We start from the raw sequence: 18,923 nt of genomic DNA, 5'->3' as shown, positions 1-18,923 counted from the left end.
TATATATGTATATATGTATATATATATATATGTATACACATACATACACACACATATATATATATATATATATATATATATATATATATATATATATATATATATATATATATATATATATATATATATATATATATATATATATATACATACATACATACATACATACATACATACATACGTATATATACTATGGCATGCCGTTCAGGAAATTAATATTTGAATATATTGACTCAACTTTGATATATATTGACTCAACTTTGATATATATTGACTCAACTTTGAATATATATTGACTCAACTTTGATATATATTGACCCAACTTTGAATATATATTGACTCAACTTTGAATATATATTGACCCAACTTTGATATATATTGACTCAACTTTGAATATATATTGAATCAACTTTGAATATATATTGACTCAACTTTGAATATATATTGACTCAACTTTGATATATATTGACCCAACTTTGATATATATTGACCCAACTTTGACTGACGTCATCATTAACGCCATCTTGGACATCATATTTTCTGCTGCTGCAAATATGAGCCAGTCAGCTCGCAATCTAGTTGCAGCTATTTTAAGCAATGATAACGTCGTCAATGCAATGGCGAATGCTTGTAGTACTAGCCAAAATCCCCCGCAGACCCGTGCCCAATACCATACTTCGGACGAAGAAGTCCAGTCTCTTTTTAATCGGGGCAGACCTGGGCCTGCTCCAACAGGCCAGGCTGCTGTTCATCATACCAACCTCAGCATGCCATGTACCTCCCAGCAGTGGCCCACAACAGCCCCCCTGTACAATCTATGCCCGTTCACAAGAAAGGGCCCAAGACACAAGAGGTAAGAATAGGTAGGATTTATTTCAAACTAGACGAGGGCTCTCAGTAGAGCGTATATAAAGATATAGATATACTATAATTTAGTTCTGATCTCCACCAAGCATGTAAAGGAACAGCGGAACTATTCTGAAATATCACAATAAATGCGCCTATAGCCTCATAATATTCGTGTAAACTCGAGGCTGATGCCCAATAAAAAGGCACGTTAAACACATTTATTACACATAATAACATTTAGGTTAGGCGGAGTAGTGTGTGATCTCTGTGGACGTAGAAGTGAGAAAAGAAAAAGAAGCTTCATAAAAAATATGAGCTATTCACGGAAAACTTTGTTGTGTGAAGATATGTATTTGTACGTCTGTATGGTTTGCCTGTTATCGTGTTCAGGTGATTTAATGAAGGTAAAACACACAACGTGCGTTATGGCACTGCGCTCTGACGCGGCACCTCTAGAGCAGGGAATGGAAAGCTGCAGCGGGTGCAGGCATTGCATGAACTGAAAGAGAAGCTGTACATATACAATTAGAATCACCCACAAACATGCAGGCTCAATATTTAGTTTAGTATTGAACGCAGGCTATTTGATGGTTGGCGAAACATTGTCACGTTACTCACACAGCGGACTGCGGACATACAGTAAGAGATTATGCCTGGCGGAGATTATTACTATGGAATTAAAATGTTGTTTTGCTGCTGTATTAATCACGCTATATAAGACATAGATGTTGCCTATCAACCACAAAATATATATGAATACAGTGTAAAATAAGTTAACAGTTAACACTGCTTGAGTGATACATAATTATATATTTTGTTTAATGTTTCTAGGTTTCAGGCACAAGGCAGTTCACGTTCTGTGACTCAGTCCTTTTTCAAGGAGGTAATTCTCCTGCCAGATGACAAAGCTACACATGTACCAAGGCGTACCAAAAAAGCTTGGCTTTTTGAAAACGGCCACATCAAGTCTGCCTTGGAATTTGGCTGTGACTGGGATTCTGACAAAGTAATGCAGGCAATAACGGCAGCCTTCCAGCCAGCTGTGGAGGGATGCAGGTAAGTTTTGGAATTATTTTGTCGTATTTGTTCCTCTTTTCATTTGATATTTGCGAGAATACCATGGCATACTATAGCCTACTATGACAGCTTAATTTTAAGTGCTTGTATTGACAATAAATCGTTTCCTTTTACTGTAGTGTGCTCTTTTAGCTTCAACAGAAATGTGACAAAGTGGGTGAGAATTCACCATTTTTCCCCAATTTCATTTGACCATATCATTGTTTCATGTACTGTGTTTTTCCTTCCCTTAGGTTACAAATCCTGATGCCGTGCTATAACAAAATAGTTGAGCCATCTCTTAGCCCCACACAGAGTTTGAATGGAGACCTTGTGAAAAAACTGTTTCATCAGAAGTCCATTTATGTCAGACCTGACAAGATCATTTTAAGTGATGAAAAAGAAGATGTGAGTAGTACTAACGATTTCAAGACATGTTTATTACTGTGGCAGTCACAATGGCAATATTGTATTTTACACTTGATTTAAATAGTTACTTGTAGTATGCCCTGAGATAATACAAAAGTATGTTAGAATATTTGTTTGTCAGTATATTGGAGCCATAAAAGTTATTGTATTTATCGCAGACACAGCTCTGTGTACAGCTGGAGTTCGCTACTGTTAGTTTACTGTTAGTTATTTGAAACATGTCTGAATATTTGTCAAATTCTGAGGTTGTGGACGACGACTTCTAATATGATGGACGTCCTTACCGTTTTGAGCCAGAGTATACGGCTGAAGAGCTCACTGAATGGAGGACAGAGTGCGTGCACAGAGATGACGTCATGAGTTCAGAGGTCTTGTTTACAAACTGATTTATTTGTTACACACACAGCCCTGGATGTAGACAACAGGTCCTGGAAGCAGATCTAGTGAAAGAAATGAAGAGTTTCGCGGCAATCATGTGTTATTTAGACGCTGCATCGTCTGTGTCCCGCTGTGCCCCGTTCACTACCGTTATATGGAGAAGCGGCTCGCAAAAAAACCCCTAATATCTTCCGAAGGACTCCAAATTACACCAAACTTGCCTGGGTGAGTATACGACCATAAAAAATGCCAGAAATAAGGTCCAGGTTGTAAAAAAACGAACTTTCCCTTTAAATGAACATCAGAACAACACATTCACATTTGTTTTACTTCTAATAGGTTCAGAGATGGCTTAATGTCACTAGGTTTCCTGGACGCTCTACAGAGATACCCTCTGCAGATGAAGTGCCTTTTTGTGAAGGCTGAAAAGAGTTTAACAGCAGCTGATGTAGAGAATCTCTTCAGGATTATTCACTCTGAAAGAGGGAGTAATGCATTCCAAGAAGAGTGCTGTACCCTGGCTTTCTGGCAAGATTACCTTCAGGATGCTGAATGTAAGTTTGGCATGTTGGACAGTGTTTCAACAAGACATCATTCTTTTAACTGTTTTGACTGTATCAAAGTAGTACATGACATTGTTAAAAAAAATGTATTGAGATGCCCCACTATGTACGACAGTATATATGAATTATAAAAAAATAATTGGGGCAATTAAAGTAGCTGGAGAGGTGCCAGTTCACCTTCTGGGTACAGCCAAAGTACTGTTGTTGCTCAAGGGCACTGAATCATTCGGGTTTTGGTAAGAATATCTGGGTAAGCCAATCAGAGACGGGGTAAGGTGGATCATGCCTTGACAGGTCCAGAGAGGTGGAGTTGGATTAGGTCATTGGCTCTGCAGTGAGCAGCCTGTCATCCTATGGGACAGACAGCCCCCTTCACTCTGACATCGTCCCATAACAATAGAGTGAAAAAGTTGTATTTCTCCTCAAGAATTAATAAAGTATACCTTCTGGTTAGATTTAAAAGACATTGATTTTGGCTATGTAACCCCGCTTGTGCGCTGCCTCTGGCTCCTCTCTGTACCCGGAGACTCTGTGTTGGGTTTTGTTGGCTTTTTGTGCAGATGTTGCAGCATCCTTTGCCGGACACCGGAACCTGCAGGTGGTCGTGGGTGGCTTGTAGCTTGCATTACGGAGCACAAGTCTTTCCCCGACCCTGCACCCCAACCTGGGACTTGCTGATTGGGCCGGAGCTTCGGGAGCTGCGTGCTGGCCTGCGGTCCCCACCCCTGGTCATCTCGTTGCTGGCCCCCCCTTCTCCTCCCTTTTCTCTCTTTTGTCCTGCAGGTGGTCGTGGGTGGCTTGTAGCTTGCATTACGGAGCACAAGTCTTTTCCTGACCCTGCACCCCAACCTGGGACTTGCTGATTGGGCCGGAGCTTCGGGAGCTGCGTGCTGGCCTGCGGTCCCCACCCCCGGTCATCCCGTTGCTGCTTCCACCTGCCTGCTGTGCTGTTGCCGTCCCTGACCCACCAGTCTGGCCCTCGGCAGGAGGGTCCCCCCTGATGAGCCTGGTCCTGCTCAAGGTTTCTTCCCTCCTAAAGGGGAGTTTTTCCTTGCCACTGTTTGGCTTAAGGTTTTTCTCCCACTAGGGGAGTTTTTACCTGCCATTGTTTATGTAATAACTGCTCGGGGGTCATGTTCTGGGTATGGGTCTCTGGAAAGCGTCTAGAGACAACTCTGTTGTATTAGACGCTATATAAATAAAATTGAATTGAATTGAATAGATGTAATGCAGAGGGACGATCCAGACACACAGTGGCAATTTGATCGTGGCTTTAAGTGCGCCATTTATTTTCACAATCTTACAGAAGCTGATGCTGGTGGCCTCCCTCCTTTCAAATACAAGAGAAATATTAAAACAAAATGGCGCTTGTGTAGCTGATTACCTTCAAATACGGTTGCCTATAAGGACAAATGTCTTCAATCGCTAAACCCCTGTGGGCGGAAATAATGTACCAGCGCCATCTATTGACCAAACTAGGCAACTGCCCTACAGCTACAAGACTTCATATAAAACATTGCACATCCATAATCATAGCTTGATTGCAATGGCTTCTTGTGCATCCAGCAAACTTTGAACAAAATTAGCCTGGATTTCTTATGGTCCTCATCAATTCCTGTCGACTTAGCCCTTTTTTTAAGATTTTTTTTTTTCTTTTAACTCTGACCGATTCTGTTGGGCAGGGGTCATCAATCCTGGTCCACGAGGGCCGGTGTCCCTGCAGGTTTTTAGATGTTTCCCTGCTTCATTGCACCATGACACAAGTGACTGTGTCATTAACAGAATTGTGCAGCCCTGGATGACAAGCTGATGACGATGATTAATTAGAATCAGGTGTGTTAAAGCAGGGAAACATCTAAAACATGCAGGACACCGGCCCTCGAGGACCAGGGTTGAAGACCCCTGCTGTTGGGTGTTATTTCAGGCCAGCGTTTTTGAAGCAGAGATGGGCATAAATACATCATAATCTACTTAATTACAAAATACGAATACTTGCTCAAAAAATGTTATTAATTATAAATACAAAATACTGGTCTGAAAAATGTAATTAATTATAATTAAATATTTTGTAATTAAAATACAAGAAATACATTCTACAAAACAAGGGCGTAGGTTTGGTTTTAACTTTGGTAGGGACATTTTATTTTACTTACCGGTAACTATAAATCTGAGACCAAAATTAATATTAAAAAATAACACAACATAGACTGTCACAATAAATGTTACAGTAAAATAAATATATTGAAACATGTAGGTAATGTGCTGCTCTGTAACAAGCTGCTGTAAGGTTTTCAAACATCACCTGAGATTCTGTCCTTTCAGTTTTAGTTCATTTCAGCATTGTTTTATAAGGGTGTCCTGATTGTTTATACCATATTACGAACTTTAGGTACTTTTCCACAGCATAGCTTAGCCCTAAACACAGGTGTTCCCAGGGCTACCAGGGCTACCAGGGCTTCCTATCTGCTCTAAAGCATAGATCTGATTTTAACAGAGTGTATAATAAAGTATAAGTTAAGTTATATGATTATAGTTTATAGTCTATTACATTCTGAGCTGTCCTTTCAAATTACTGTGTCATTTCAAAAATAAAAACTAATGCCTAATGCTGCTTTAGGGGAATTTAACTACTCACCAACTTTGCATCACTTCAGTGGTATAATACGGCATGACTTTAGGAAAATGCTGGTAGTCATCATTTAATTGTGTTAATCTTTTTTATGTCTTACAGGTGAAAACAATGTCTCTCTGGCGGATATTCTCATTTTCCTTACTGGATGTGACAGTGTTCCAGCACTGGGCTTCTCTCCAAAGCCAAGCCTTCCCGATTTTCCACAGGCGAATACTTGTGAAAATATTCTTCGCATTCCAGTTCATGCAGTATACACTGCTTTCAAATCTGATATGGATTTTGCCATACGCAATTCACCAGGGTTTGGAAGAGCCTGAGATGTAAGAGGGCTTTCAGAGCTTGAGTTATGATGAGGATTTTATTTTTTTATTTTTTTGCCTGTTTGTTTACCATAAATAATTAATGGTTCCTTGTTCCTACTTTATATGACTGGTTCAGTGTCAATTTAGTGTCAATGGCAAATGTGCATCCCTGACTTGTCTTGTCGTGGACAGTAACTAAGTACATGTACTTAGATTACTGAGGTAGTGCTACTCTAGTTATTGTTGTTTATTCATTTATTTACCTCTTTCATCTGACAACACGGGGGAAATCATTTTTGTAGATTGATCTGAAAAGAGCAGAATTTCCATACATGGTTAATCATTTTCATTATGCATACAGTGCATGTTTTACCTTTCCTTTACTAGTACTGTAAAAGTTAAAGTCAGCCCAAAGAAAATTACTTAAAGGAGCTTGAGGCAAGAATAAGAAATGAGACTCATTAGCGCCACGAGGACCGTCGGGGTTCCTGCAGCCAACAGCGAAGCCGGCACGGGAGAACGGGGAGAACGCGCATGCAGCGTCATTTGACGTCACATCCGCATTCCCGCGCTGTCCTGCGGATGTGACGCCAAATGACGCTGCATGCGCGTTCTCCCGTGCCGGCTTCGTTGTTGGCTGCAGGAACCCCGACGGTCCTCGTGGCGCTAATGAGTCTCATTTCTTATTCTTGCCTCAAGCTCCTTTAAGTAAAAGTGTCTTTCAAGATGCCTGTATTTTATGTGTAAGGCCTTCTGTTGAGCTCATAGGACTAGATAGTACAATCCCTTAGATCAATCAGCACTTGGTAGTGAGTGGGTGGGGGGGTAAGGGTAAAGGGGTAAAGGGGGTAAACGCTTCATTGGGGTCTTCAGGTGGGCACCCCCCTTCACCGGTGTTTCGTTGATAAGCCCACGACACCTCAGGAGGGCTCAACGGCAACACCTGGCGTCCCAGGTGTGCCCCCCTCTGCTTTTACCCCTAGGGACATTTTGCAGCCCAGGTGGGGTCCTTTCTCTTGATCCATATCCATCTGCTGCTTCGTTCGGCAGCCTCTGACAGCAATTTGACGGCTTGTCGGAAGGCCTGCCCTCGCACTCCCATTCCCTTCAGAAGCTTGGTTGTGGACGTGGCAACGAAGCCTCTACACCCGACCTCAACCGGAAGCACCCGGGCACGCCAGCCGTGTTGCTCTGCCTCAGCTGCTATGTCCGCATACTTCAGTCGTTTGCGCTCATATGCTTCACCAACTGCTGCCTCCCATGGTACAGTTAGCTCAACAATGAACACAGCCTTCTGGGAGGTTGACCACAAGACCAGGTCTGGCCTGAGGCTAGTTGTAATGATCTCAGGCGGGAAGATGAGTTTCTGGTCTAGGTCAACCTGCATCCTCCAGTCCCGGGCCGAGTCCAACAGGGTTTTCTCCAATCTTGCAGGTGGTTTTGCTGGGAGTTGTCCTGCTCTTACAAACGGGGTGGTGTTTGAGCGTCTAGGCATTGGGGGAGGGAGGGCATTGTTGGTGGTCCTCCTTCCTTCCAGAATGATGGCCAGTTGTTTTAGGACCTGGTTGTGTCTCCAGGTGTAGCGGCCTTGGGACAAACTGGTTTTGCAGCCGGTGAGGATGTGACTCAGTGTTGCAGGGGTTTGACAGAGTGCACAAGAAGGATCTTCTCCAAACCATTGGTTTAGATTCTTGGGTGTGGGAAGAACATCGTAGGTGGCTTTGATGATGAAGCTAATTTGGCTTCCTTCCATTTCCCAAAGATCCTTCCATGTGAGCTTACGATGCTCCAGGTTTTCCCAGCAAGTCCACTGTCCCTGTTTGGACTGTGCCACTCTCTTTGCCTCCTCTTGTTGCCGAATCTGAGCAACCACCAGCTTTCTCCTCTGGGTTGAAGTTGCCTTGTGCCATGTGGGTCGGCCTGTCCCAAGTCCAAACCCACCTCTTCCATGCTGCACCTGTCCCACAATGTCTCCATGCCTGAGAGCAGATTTAGCTTGCTCTACAGCCTCCGATGGGATCCATTTCCTCCCAGTTGCCAGTCTGGGAGCAGCCGCTTGGATCACTTCATCTTGAGACTCAGTCAAGGTCATGTTCAGCCTCACCTTGGTGCATTTAAACTCCTCTGTGAGGCTAGAGATGGGCAGTTCCAGAGCACCATGTCCATACAAGCCAATGTTGCTGAGGCAACGCGGGAGGCCAAGCCACTTCTTGATGTAAGAACTGACTGTTCTCTCCAGCTTCTCGCTTTTGGTCATGGGGATCTCGTACACTGTTAGAGGCCACATCAGGCGGGGGAGCAATCCAAACTGCAGGCACCACAGTTTCAACTTGCCAGGAAGCAAGGTCTTGTCTATGCTGACAAGGCCTTTTATGGTTTCTTCCCTCAGCTGATCACTCTGGTCTGAATCTTTGAGACGTGCGTTGTACAATCGCCCTAGACTCTTGACTGGCAGTTCTGACACCAACGGGATTGGTGTATCCTCGATGTGGAACCTCTGGTCTGTGAGTTTCCCCTTGACGATGGATATGCTTCTGGATTTGCTTGGTTTGAACTTCATCCGTGCCCATGTAATGTTGGCATGAAGCTTTCCTAGCAGATGTTTGGTGCATGCAATGGTTGAGGTCAAGGTGGTCATGTCATCCATGTAGGCGCGAATGGGTGGTAGACGCTGACCACACTTCAGACGTTCTCCACCCACAACCCATTTGGAAGCCCGAATGATCACTTCCATTGCCATGGTGAAGGCTAGTGGGGAGATGGTACATCCCGCCATTATTCCCACTTCCACAGATTGCCATGATGTTGTGTACTCTGTTGTTTTGACACAGAATTGCAGGTCTCGGAAGTAGTTTCTCACCAGGTTTGTGATGGTATTTGGGATGTGAAAGAAGTTGAAGGCTGTCCAGATGAGAGAATGAGGGACGGATCCAAAAGCGTTGGCCAGGTCTAGAAATAAGACGTGCAGGTCTCTTCCTTCCCTTTTGGCAGATTGGATTTGGTGCCATATCATGCTTGTATGCTCCAAGCACCCTGAGAAACCAGGAATTCCAGTTTTCTGCACGGATGTATCAATCAAGTTGTTTCGATTCAGGTATGTCGTCATCCTTTTAGCAACGATGCTAAAGAAGACCTTCCCTTCAACGTTCAACAGGTTGATCTGCCGGAATTGATCGATGTTCAAGGCATCCTTCTCCTTGGGGATTACCACTCCCCCAGCTCTTCGCCATGTTTTTGGGATGGTTTGCTTTGTCCACATCACCTTCATTTGCCTCCACAGAAAGCGTAAGATGTTTGGGGAGTTTTTATACAGCCGATACGGAACTCCATTTGGTCCTGGCGCAGAAGCTGCCCTTGCCTTCCTCACGGTTTCCTGAACCTCGCTCCACCTTGGAGGACTGTCATCCAGCTGGTGTTCTGGTTGAGGAATTGGTGGCATGTCTGATGGTATCTCCCTCTGTTCGTATCTTTGGCTGTCTGTGTGAGTGGTTTTCAGGTGGTCTTCCAACTCCCTCTTTGGCACCTTAAGTGACCCGCTCTTTTCCTTTGTGAAAAGTCCTTTCACAAATCTGAAGGGGTCCTTGTAGAACGATGTTCTCGCCCTTTCCTTCCTCTTGCGTCGAGTCCTGAGGTTTTCAGCTCTCCGCAGTCTTCCCAAACGTTCCTTCAGGTCTGATTGCAGGAGGTCAATGCCCACTCTTTCCTCCAGTGAGGCTTTCTTCCATTGTTTCCTCAATTCCTTTCTCTCTTTGACCAGGCGTTCGATTTCTTTCTGCCTTCTGGACTTGGGAGGGGTTGTTGGTGGCATATCCTTTTTCCCTGTCTCTTTTGTTCCAAATCTTTCTGCTCCATAGCAGTAGATCAGATCTCCCATTCTCTCCAGTTTCTTCTCCACTGTTCCTTTGAGTCCGTCCAGGATCTTGATCAGGTCTGCATCGATTATTGCCCACTCTTTTTTGTTGCTGGACTTTGGCCACTTCACGTGAGGTCTGTGGCCTTGCATGTTCTTCTCCACAGCAGGTTGCAAGTGGCTTGGTTCCAAGTTCTCTGATGATGTGCTTGAATTGCTTTCAGCCTCTGGGGTACTGATGCTCGGTGGACTGTGGGTTAAATCCTGCCACTGAGCTTCACTCGCCTGACTTGACCTTTCTCTCAGAAAATAATGATCAATGCGAGGTCCTGGCCTCATCTTCTTCAAGCACTTCATCCGCCCTTGATGTATTTTTAGGCCTCTGAGGGATGTTACTCTGGACCAGCCACAGCTACATACTTGGAGCTTTTGTCCAGCTGATGTTGCTTGTTCTGTGCCGATTATCTGGTTCGTCGTCGTGTTCATTCCAGGGTCAGTTACCGGGTTGTCAGCCGATGAGTCATCTTCCGCCCCCGCTCTCGCAGACTCTAGGGGTGTTTTTCTCTTTGGACTTTTCGTAGCAATGAGGGGTGGCCTTTGTCTACTTGTCAAGCGACGGAGCCTGCCATCATGGATAGCTAGTCCATGACAGCCCCGTTGGGGTCTTTTCCTCCTGTCAGCTGTCTTTCCAAGCCGTCACATGGTCTTTCCCTAGTTGTCAGCTGCCCTTTCACAGCAGTCACTGGATTTCTCCAAATTATCAGTTGAGCTCATAGGATTAGATAGTACAATCCCTTAGATCAATCAGCACTTGGTAGTGAGTGGGTGGGGGGGTAAGGGTAAAGGGGTAAAGGGGGTAAACGCTTCATTGGGGTCTTCAGGTGGGCACCCCCCTTCACCGGTGTTTCGTTGATAAGCCCACGACACCTCAGGAGGGCTCAACGGCAACACCTGGCATCCCAGGTGTGCCCCCCTCTGCTTTTACCCCTAGGGACATTTTGCAGCCCAGGTGGGGTCCTTTCTCTTGATCCATATCCATCTGCTGCTTCGTTCGGCAGCCTCTGACAGCAATTTGACGGCTCGTCGGAAGGCCTGCCCTCGCACTCCCATTCCCTTCAGAAGCTTGGTTGTGGACGTGGCAACGAAGCCTCTACACCCGACCTCAACCGGAAGCACCCGGGCACGCCAGCCGTGTTGCTCTGCCTCAGCTGCTATGTCCGCATACTTCAGTCGTTTGCGCTCATATGCTTCACCAACTGCTGCCTCCCATGGTACAGTTAGCTCAACAATGAACACAGCCTTCTGGGAGGTTGACCACAAGACCAGGTCTGGCCTGAGGCTAGTTGTAATGATCTCAGGCGGGAAGATGAGTTTCTGGTCTAGGTCAACCTGCATCCTCCAGTCCCGGGCCGAGTCCAACAGGGTTTTCTCCAATCTTGCAGGTGGTTTTGCTGGGAGTTGTCCTGCTCTTACAAATGGGGTGGTGTTTGAGCGTCTAGGCATTGGGGGAGGGAGGGCATTGTTGGTGGTCCTCCTTCCTTCCAGAATGATGGCCAGTTGTCTTAGGACCTGGTTGTGTCTCCAGGTGTAGCGGCCTTGGGACAAACTGGTTTTGCAGCCGGTGAGGATGTGACTCAGTGTTGCAGGGGTTTGACAGAGTGCACAAGAAGGATCTTCTCCAAACCATTGGTTTAGATTCTTGGGTGTGGGAAGAACATCGTAGGTGGCTTTGATGATGAAGCTAATTTGGCTTCCTTCCATTTCCCAAAGATCCTTCCATGTGAGCTTACGATGCTCCAGGTTTTCCCAGCAAGTCCACTGTCCCTGTTTGGACTGTGCCACTGCTGATAAATGGTTCTGTGTTCGTATGTTCGTGTGTTCTTAAATAAAGATTTCAGGTTCTGTACTTGAGTTGCATTGTATGATACTTTATACTTCTACTCCGCTACATCTCAGTTTGTGTCAGTTTAGGGGTCATGAAGTGGAAAAGTTTGAGAACCCTAAGCTTTAAAAAGTACAGCTGAAAGAGTCAAACTCTTATATACTTTTATTTGATTAAAATAACTGAATACTACATCCACAATTGAATATAATATACATGGCACATACAGTATCTATGGTGATATATAAAATTTTTTTATGAAAGAATAGTATGTTATTAGCAAATCTTAGGTTCTAGGTCCTGTACACTACTTTTGTTAGTTGTTAGTATCCCTTAAACGATTCAAACTCAAATTACTTATTTATATCTAGGTCTATATTTGACAATGTATTACAACACAGTAGTGGAACAACTGAATTACTAAAGCTAGTAGACTATCTCTCAAGCAGGTCACATGCTCTGACAAAAAGTTCAATTCCATGATTTCCATCATCAGTGAAGGGGTTGATGGGCCTTAACTCCACATTCCACTGGTGATCATAAGGGGGTTGCACAGGCACACGATTGAGTGGCCTTTGATCCTGAAGAAGTTGGAGCATTCCCATTGTCCACAGTTGCAGTGGGGACCAACTCGCCATTGTCCTCAAGCGGTGATTGTTCCACTGGCTCACAAACTCATCCACAGATCTGTTTATTCTAGGAAGATAAACATGTTGAAGAGCTGTAATGTGAAGAGGATCAGTGCTGTCTAAAAGTCTGACATTTTCCATAAAGAGGAAAAGGTCTTTATAGTATGCTGACACGACCCTCTTTACTTCTGCCCACAGTCTTTCGATCCTTTGATTATGCACACTACGTCCAACCATGAAACTTCCTCTGTTTATTCCTCGATTTGCAATCATGAATCGTGCAACATCAATGTTCTCGCTACCAGCATCACCCCTGACATGGTGTGGCAGTCCAAATACATCCACAGCACCCTGGAAAAGATGCAAGGCAGTCGATGCTCGGTTGTCTGTGCAACATCTCAGAAAGGTAATGCAGCGACTGGAGCCATCAACTGCTCCATGATAGACAAATCCCCATGGATTTAATTTGTGGTTTGTGTCAATATGCCTGAAATAAGAAGAAATGTATTATTATTATTATTATTATTATTATTAGGGCCCGAGCACTTGCAGTGCGAAGGCCCTATTGTATTTGCAGGAATTCTTCTTCTTCTTCTTCTTCTTCTTATTGTTCTGACAAAAGGAAGGCCTTTTTGCCCCCCTAAACGTGCCCAAAAAGTCACCAAATTTTGCATGCAAGCCAGGCCTGGCGAAAAATTTGTTATTTAATGGTTTGCATTAATGGGCGTGGCAAAATGGCTCAACAGCGCCCCCTTGAAAACTTTGTGCCTCAAGCCCCACGATACGGTTTGACGTACATGCACGAAAATCGCTACACACCTGTATCATGTCGCAACTTAAAGAAAAGTCTCTTGGCGTCATGCCCGAAACCGAACAGGAAGTCGGCCATTTTGAATTAATTGTGTAATTTTGGCGCAATTTATGCCATTCCTTCGGCAGTTAATACGGCCCGAACCATAACGTGCCCCCAAGTGTGTTATACATCAAACTGTGCGTCTCCATCCTCCGACACCACGCATTACTTTTCTCTTTCAAAAGCGTTACCGTGGCGACGCTAGACGCCAAAAAGCGCGCCCACCCTTCATCTGATTGGTTCAGACCGAAAAAACTTTGCGCCTCAAGCCCCATAATACGGTTTGACGTACATGAACGAAAATCGATACACACCTGTATCATGTCGCAACTTAAAGAAAAGTCTTTTGGCGCCATGGCCGAAACCGAACAGGAAGTCGGCCATTTTGAACATTCTGAATTAATCGCGTAATTTTGGAGCAATATATGCCATTCCTTCGAGAATTAATACGGCCCAAACCGTATCGTGAACCCAGATGTGTTACACATCAAAATGTGCGTCTCCATCCTGCGATTACACGCATTACTTTTCTCTTTCAAAAGTGTTACCGTGGCGACGCTAGACGCCAACAAGCGCACCCCCCCTTCATCTGATTGGTCCATATTTGATAGTTCCCCAAAAGGCACCAAATTTGGCATGCAAGCCAGGCCTGGCGATAAATTTGATATTTAATGGTTTGCATTAATGGGCGTGGCAAAATGGCTCAACAGCGCCCCCCCGGAAGACTTTGTGCCTCAAGCCCCACAATATGGTTTGACGTACATGCACGAAAATCGCTACACACCTGTATCATGGCACAACTTAAAGAAAAGTCTCTTGGAGCCATGGCTGAAACCGAACAGGAAGTCGGCCATTTTGAATTAATTGTGTAATTTGGGCGCAATTTATGCCATTCCTTCGGCAATTAATACGGCCCGAACCGTAATGTGCACCCAGGTGTGTTATACATCAAAATGTGCGTCTCCATCCTGGGACTACGCGCATTACTTTTCTCTTTCAAAAGTGTTACCGTGGCGACGCTAGACGCCAAAAGGCGCGCCCCCCCTTCATCTGATTGGTCCATATTTGATAGTCACCAAATTTTGCATGCAAGCCAGGCCTGGCGATACATTTGATATTTCATGGTTTGCATTAATGGGCGTGGCTAACGGCTCAACAGCGCCCCCTAGAATACTATTCTCTGCCATAACTTTTGAATGGTTTGACATAAAGAGTCGTGGGTGGTGTCATGGGACTCGGTATTGAGTCCTTTACCATAATTGGTGAAAATTAGCCCCGCCCCTTCTTCTGATAGGTTGTCCGATTTTCTGCTATAACTTTTGAATGGTTTGACATAGAGAGTCGTGGGTGGTGTCATCAGACTCTGTATGGACTCCTTGACCTTCATTGGCCTGAATTAGCCCCCCCCCCCCCCCCTCCTTCTGATTGGTTGTCCCTTTTTTTCTGCTATAACTTTTGAATGGTTTGATATAGGAGTGTCATTTCTGATATGCTTATAGGGGGCGGGGGCCGTGAGTGCGAGGGCCCGTTCATCGCTGCTTGCAGCTTTAATTATTATTATTATTATTGACCAGCTAGGGAAAAATGACTAATGTTAATTAAATTTATAAAAAACATACCACACTTCATTTGGGGTAGAGACATTGTAGACCCTCCGTTGAATTGCCCTTCGTCCTCTCAAGGCTCGCCCCACTGGATCTACTGTCCTTAAACGCTCTCGTACCCGCCAACGCTGAACTTTGATTCCTCTCCCTCTCAAACTACCAGTGACATAGGTCTCTCCAGAACCGGGGGTTTGTCTGACAATATCAGCAATAAGACGATCCAGATCGTCATTTGTAATGTCAGTGAAACTCCCATAATCCACCAGACCGAGTTGTGTCCTGTAGTTGTACAGTGTTCAGATGTTTACAGACAGCATCCGAGATATGGAGATCCAGCTAAATCCTAAATCTCGCATGTGAATCAACTGAGCAGCTGGTATGTTGTACCTTCAAAGAGAAAAAAATAAAATAAAAAACAAATGTGTTAATGTGTTTATTCACATGTGAATAAATTGTCTTAGTACCTTGCAGCCTATAATAATTTTTATGTTATGATAAATAATAATAGCTTTAAAAGTATATATTATTCTTGGCCTGCATTAGCCTCTATCCCCATACACTTGTTTAAATATTACTTACCTCGGCCTTCCTCTCTGAGATGCAGAATGTGTGCCCATACCATGCGCTTGTCCATCAACTTCCAGCTGGACTGTTATTTCCGCCAACATCTCCCTTAGAGATTCGTAGAGTTCTTCAAGAAGGACGCATAATGTTCTTTCAGCAATGTTTTGTTGAACATTATTACTCATAAGCACTGTGAATGATGCAATAATGGAGATATGATCCTCAATTTGACGCGATATAGTCTCCAAACTGTTACTGTCATTTGGAGTACAACCTGTAGCAAAAACATTTTCCAGTTCAGTAAAGTACTGGAATATTTCAGCTGATGCCATTTTGTTAAGCCAGCAAAATCTGAAGGCTATCACCTGACTTGACTTGGCTTCAGTAAAACTTCATTCAATATATTCGGGGTTTCATTCAATATATTCAAGGTTCATTCAATATATTCACAGTTCATTCAATATATTCAAGGTTCATTCAATATATTCTGGCGTTCATTCAATATATTCAAGGTTCATTCAATATATTTGCAGTTCATTCAATATATTCAAGGTCCATTCAATATATTCGCAGTTCATTCAATATATTCAAGGTTCATTCAATATATTCGGGCGTTCATTCAATATATTCGGGCGTTCATTCAATATATTCGGGCGTTCATTCCATATATTCAAGGTTTGTTCATTCCATATATTCAAGGTTCGTTCATTCCATATATAGACCCCTTTCCAGCCTACGTCATCACAGGATGCGCACGCATTGTTGCGGCGGAAGTGCTGAAGAAGTTGCATGAGTTTGAATAGAGCGAGGGAAGATTTGTTTCTTAAATTGCGTTTTTGGAGTTGCAGTAACGTTATAGAAGAACAACATGCCCACCAGCTGTTGTGTGTACGGGTGTACAAATCGAAATCCCGAGGAACATAATTTTTTTGCAATTCCCAGAGGAAACAGGCCATTTCAAAAGCACCGACTGGACCGAGGATCATCAAGCATGCCCGCGTTTGCAGTGCTCATTTCATATCTGGTGAGTTATCGTGGCTATCTGGTTTAGCTTTACTTGAATGCCTTTAATTGAGTAGCTGTAGGTAGAGTAAGTGTATTGTAAGTGTTTGCTACCATAGACTGTAAGTTTACTACTGGTGCTAGCTAGTAGCTAACTCATACAGCTGAGAGCTTCAGTGTGGTGTACATAATAATTATTAATATTATTAATATTATTAATATTATAGATCCATGGGTGTACAGCAGCTCCACGTAACTTAACAGCTTTAACGCTCTAGCATCATTGTTGTTTAGGATGTGTGCCCTGGTTGTCTTTTCTCTGATTTGAGCATCTCAGAACACTTAAGAAACTTGAAAAGTGGTTATCTGGTGTTATTTGGCTAATGTGTTTCTTTCTTTTTACAGGTGAGATGTCACTGGACCACGACAGTCCTGATTTTGTGCCCTCTATTTTTTCATACACTAAACAAAACCAAAACCCTGATGCAAAGATCAAAAGGTAAAATACAATAAATGAGACCTAGCTGTTTGTGTTTTTAGCTTAACCTAATGACATGATTAACTCATGAATATTAAGGGTTTACTTATTTTGGTATTAAGCAAACCATAACCGATAATTAAGATGGGAATGTATTGTATTACAGCTTGAGATCAGTATTTTTGTTCATTTGAGTTTTTTTAAGTGAAGGTACCAAAGAAAAAAGAAATGGAGTGAAAGACTTCTGGTTGCTTCACCAAATCAACCTGCTCCTGCTCCTGGAACTCCAGAGGAATCACCAGCATGGATCACAGTCCTAGTAAGTGTAGCCACTGTTGTGTAATTTCAAGTCTCATTGTATATATAATGGTTCAACCATGTTGAGTATTCTCCCCCTATGCTGATCTCCACATCCATTCTTTTCTTTACAACCCATATTTATGCACAGTGTAGACTAACACAGTTGCAATTAATCTTAGGTCTATGTATGTGACGAATAAAATCTCCTTGTCCCTGTCCTTTTCTCCTCTCCTATTCACAACTGTCCTCTACTGATTCCAATGCCCCTCTTGTGTTCTCTATACACCTCTCCATCCATCCATCCATCCATCTCGTTTTCAATTCTCAACTGTTCTCTTTTCTGCTAAAGCTGAAGAGGACATCCCAGTCACGAGGACAGAATACAATGACCTGAACCTGAGGTACACCGAGCTGAAGAGTGACTACGTCAACCTGCAGGAAAAGTATCAACAGCTGCGAGATGAAAATGAGAGACTTAAAGAGGAGCTGAAGAAGTCTACATTTTCATACTCAAATATTAAGTGCAACATGGTACAACTGTTGTTTATCACTAGAATAACATCTGTGCTCTTTGACTGGTTGTGCACCAAAATTGCAGGAAGTGTAAAAATATTCAGCAAGAAGCTCTCTCTACAGGATCATCTTTTGATAGTGTTAATGAAATTAAGGTTGCAGCTCATGGTGCCACCCTTCGCATTCCAGCTTTCACCAAAGGCAAACGGCAACTTTCTGCACAGGAGGTCGACACATCAAGACAACTGTCACGTGTCAGGATACATGTCGAACGTGTTATAGGGAGATGGAAGAACTTCAGAATTTTGCAGACAAGAATTCCACTGTCACAGGCTGACCTTGTAGATGATATTGTTATTGTGTGTGCTAGTCTCACAAACCTTAGCAAAAGTGTTGTTCCGAAAAAATCTAAGAAACAAGGGTTCTGAATAATAACATCAAGTCTTGACATTTTTTTATTTTCTCATCAGTGATTTGGAGCTGTGACTATGAATTGAATATCAGCCATTAATGATTTACTTGACTATTAAAGTTTTGCTAATAAACTACCGGAGTTATTTGTTTTTTCTCACTGATTGTGTAAATGTATTGATTATTTTCTCTTTTTAAAGCTACAAACATCCAACTTCCACAGCTGTAAATATGCTGCACAAATATACATATATTCACTATATGTGTTGTATATCAAACTCAGGTATATTATAGATATATTAATCCCCACAAATCCTCAAATAAAAATAATGAATTTACCTAAAAATAATGAACTAAGTTTTAAAAAACAGTATTTTGCATTATATGCCTTTTAATGTTTTTCTTTTTATCATATTAGTGGGAATAGGTTTCTGTAAATTAATGGTGATAATGTGAGATGCAGGATGGACAATAAAGCTCATATAATTTTTATTTTTTTTTATTTTTTTAAATAACTATCAACTTCATTCAGCCAGCACAGACAAAGGTACACATGACATGGCTTTCATTCAAAGGAAATGCTTAATGAAACTCATTAAGAAACAAAGGGGACACAGTAAATTAACAA

At 43.1% G+C, this 18,923-nt stretch overlaps 1 protein-coding gene and 1 long non-coding RNA gene across 2 annotated transcripts; both read left to right on the top strand.

Moving 5' to 3' along the window:
• Positions 1-2,816: 2,816 nt before the first annotated feature.
• Positions 2,817-6,224, top strand: LOC133451329 (G2/M phase-specific E3 ubiquitin-protein ligase-like). The gene is made up of 3 exons (XM_061730294.1): positions 2,817-2,937; positions 3,052-3,266; positions 6,007-6,224. The coding sequence occupies exons 1-3, from the start codon at positions 2,867-2,869 to the stop codon at positions 6,222-6,224; spliced, it is 504 nt and encodes a 167-aa protein (XP_061586278.1). The 5' UTR covers positions 2,817-2,866.
• A 10,214-nt stretch (positions 6,225-16,438) lies between these two features.
• On the top strand, positions 16,439-18,217 carry LOC133451230 (uncharacterized). Its single transcript, XR_009783156.1, has 4 exons — positions 16,439-16,615; positions 16,999-17,092; positions 17,282-17,390; positions 17,721-18,217. It is a non-coding gene; the product is annotated as an uncharacterized LOC133451230 (long non-coding RNA).
• The last annotated feature ends 706 nt before the right edge of the window (positions 18,218-18,923 follow it).

Source organism: Cololabis saira, chromosome 9 (genome assembly GCF_033807715.1).
Source record: "Cololabis saira isolate AMF1-May2022 chromosome 9, fColSai1.1, whole genome shotgun sequence".
NCBI classification, from domain to species: Eukaryota; Metazoa; Chordata; class Actinopteri; order Beloniformes; family Belonidae; genus Cololabis; species Cololabis saira.
Note: the sequence above shows the minus strand (reverse complement) of the source record. Positions and strands in the feature narration are given on the sequence as shown.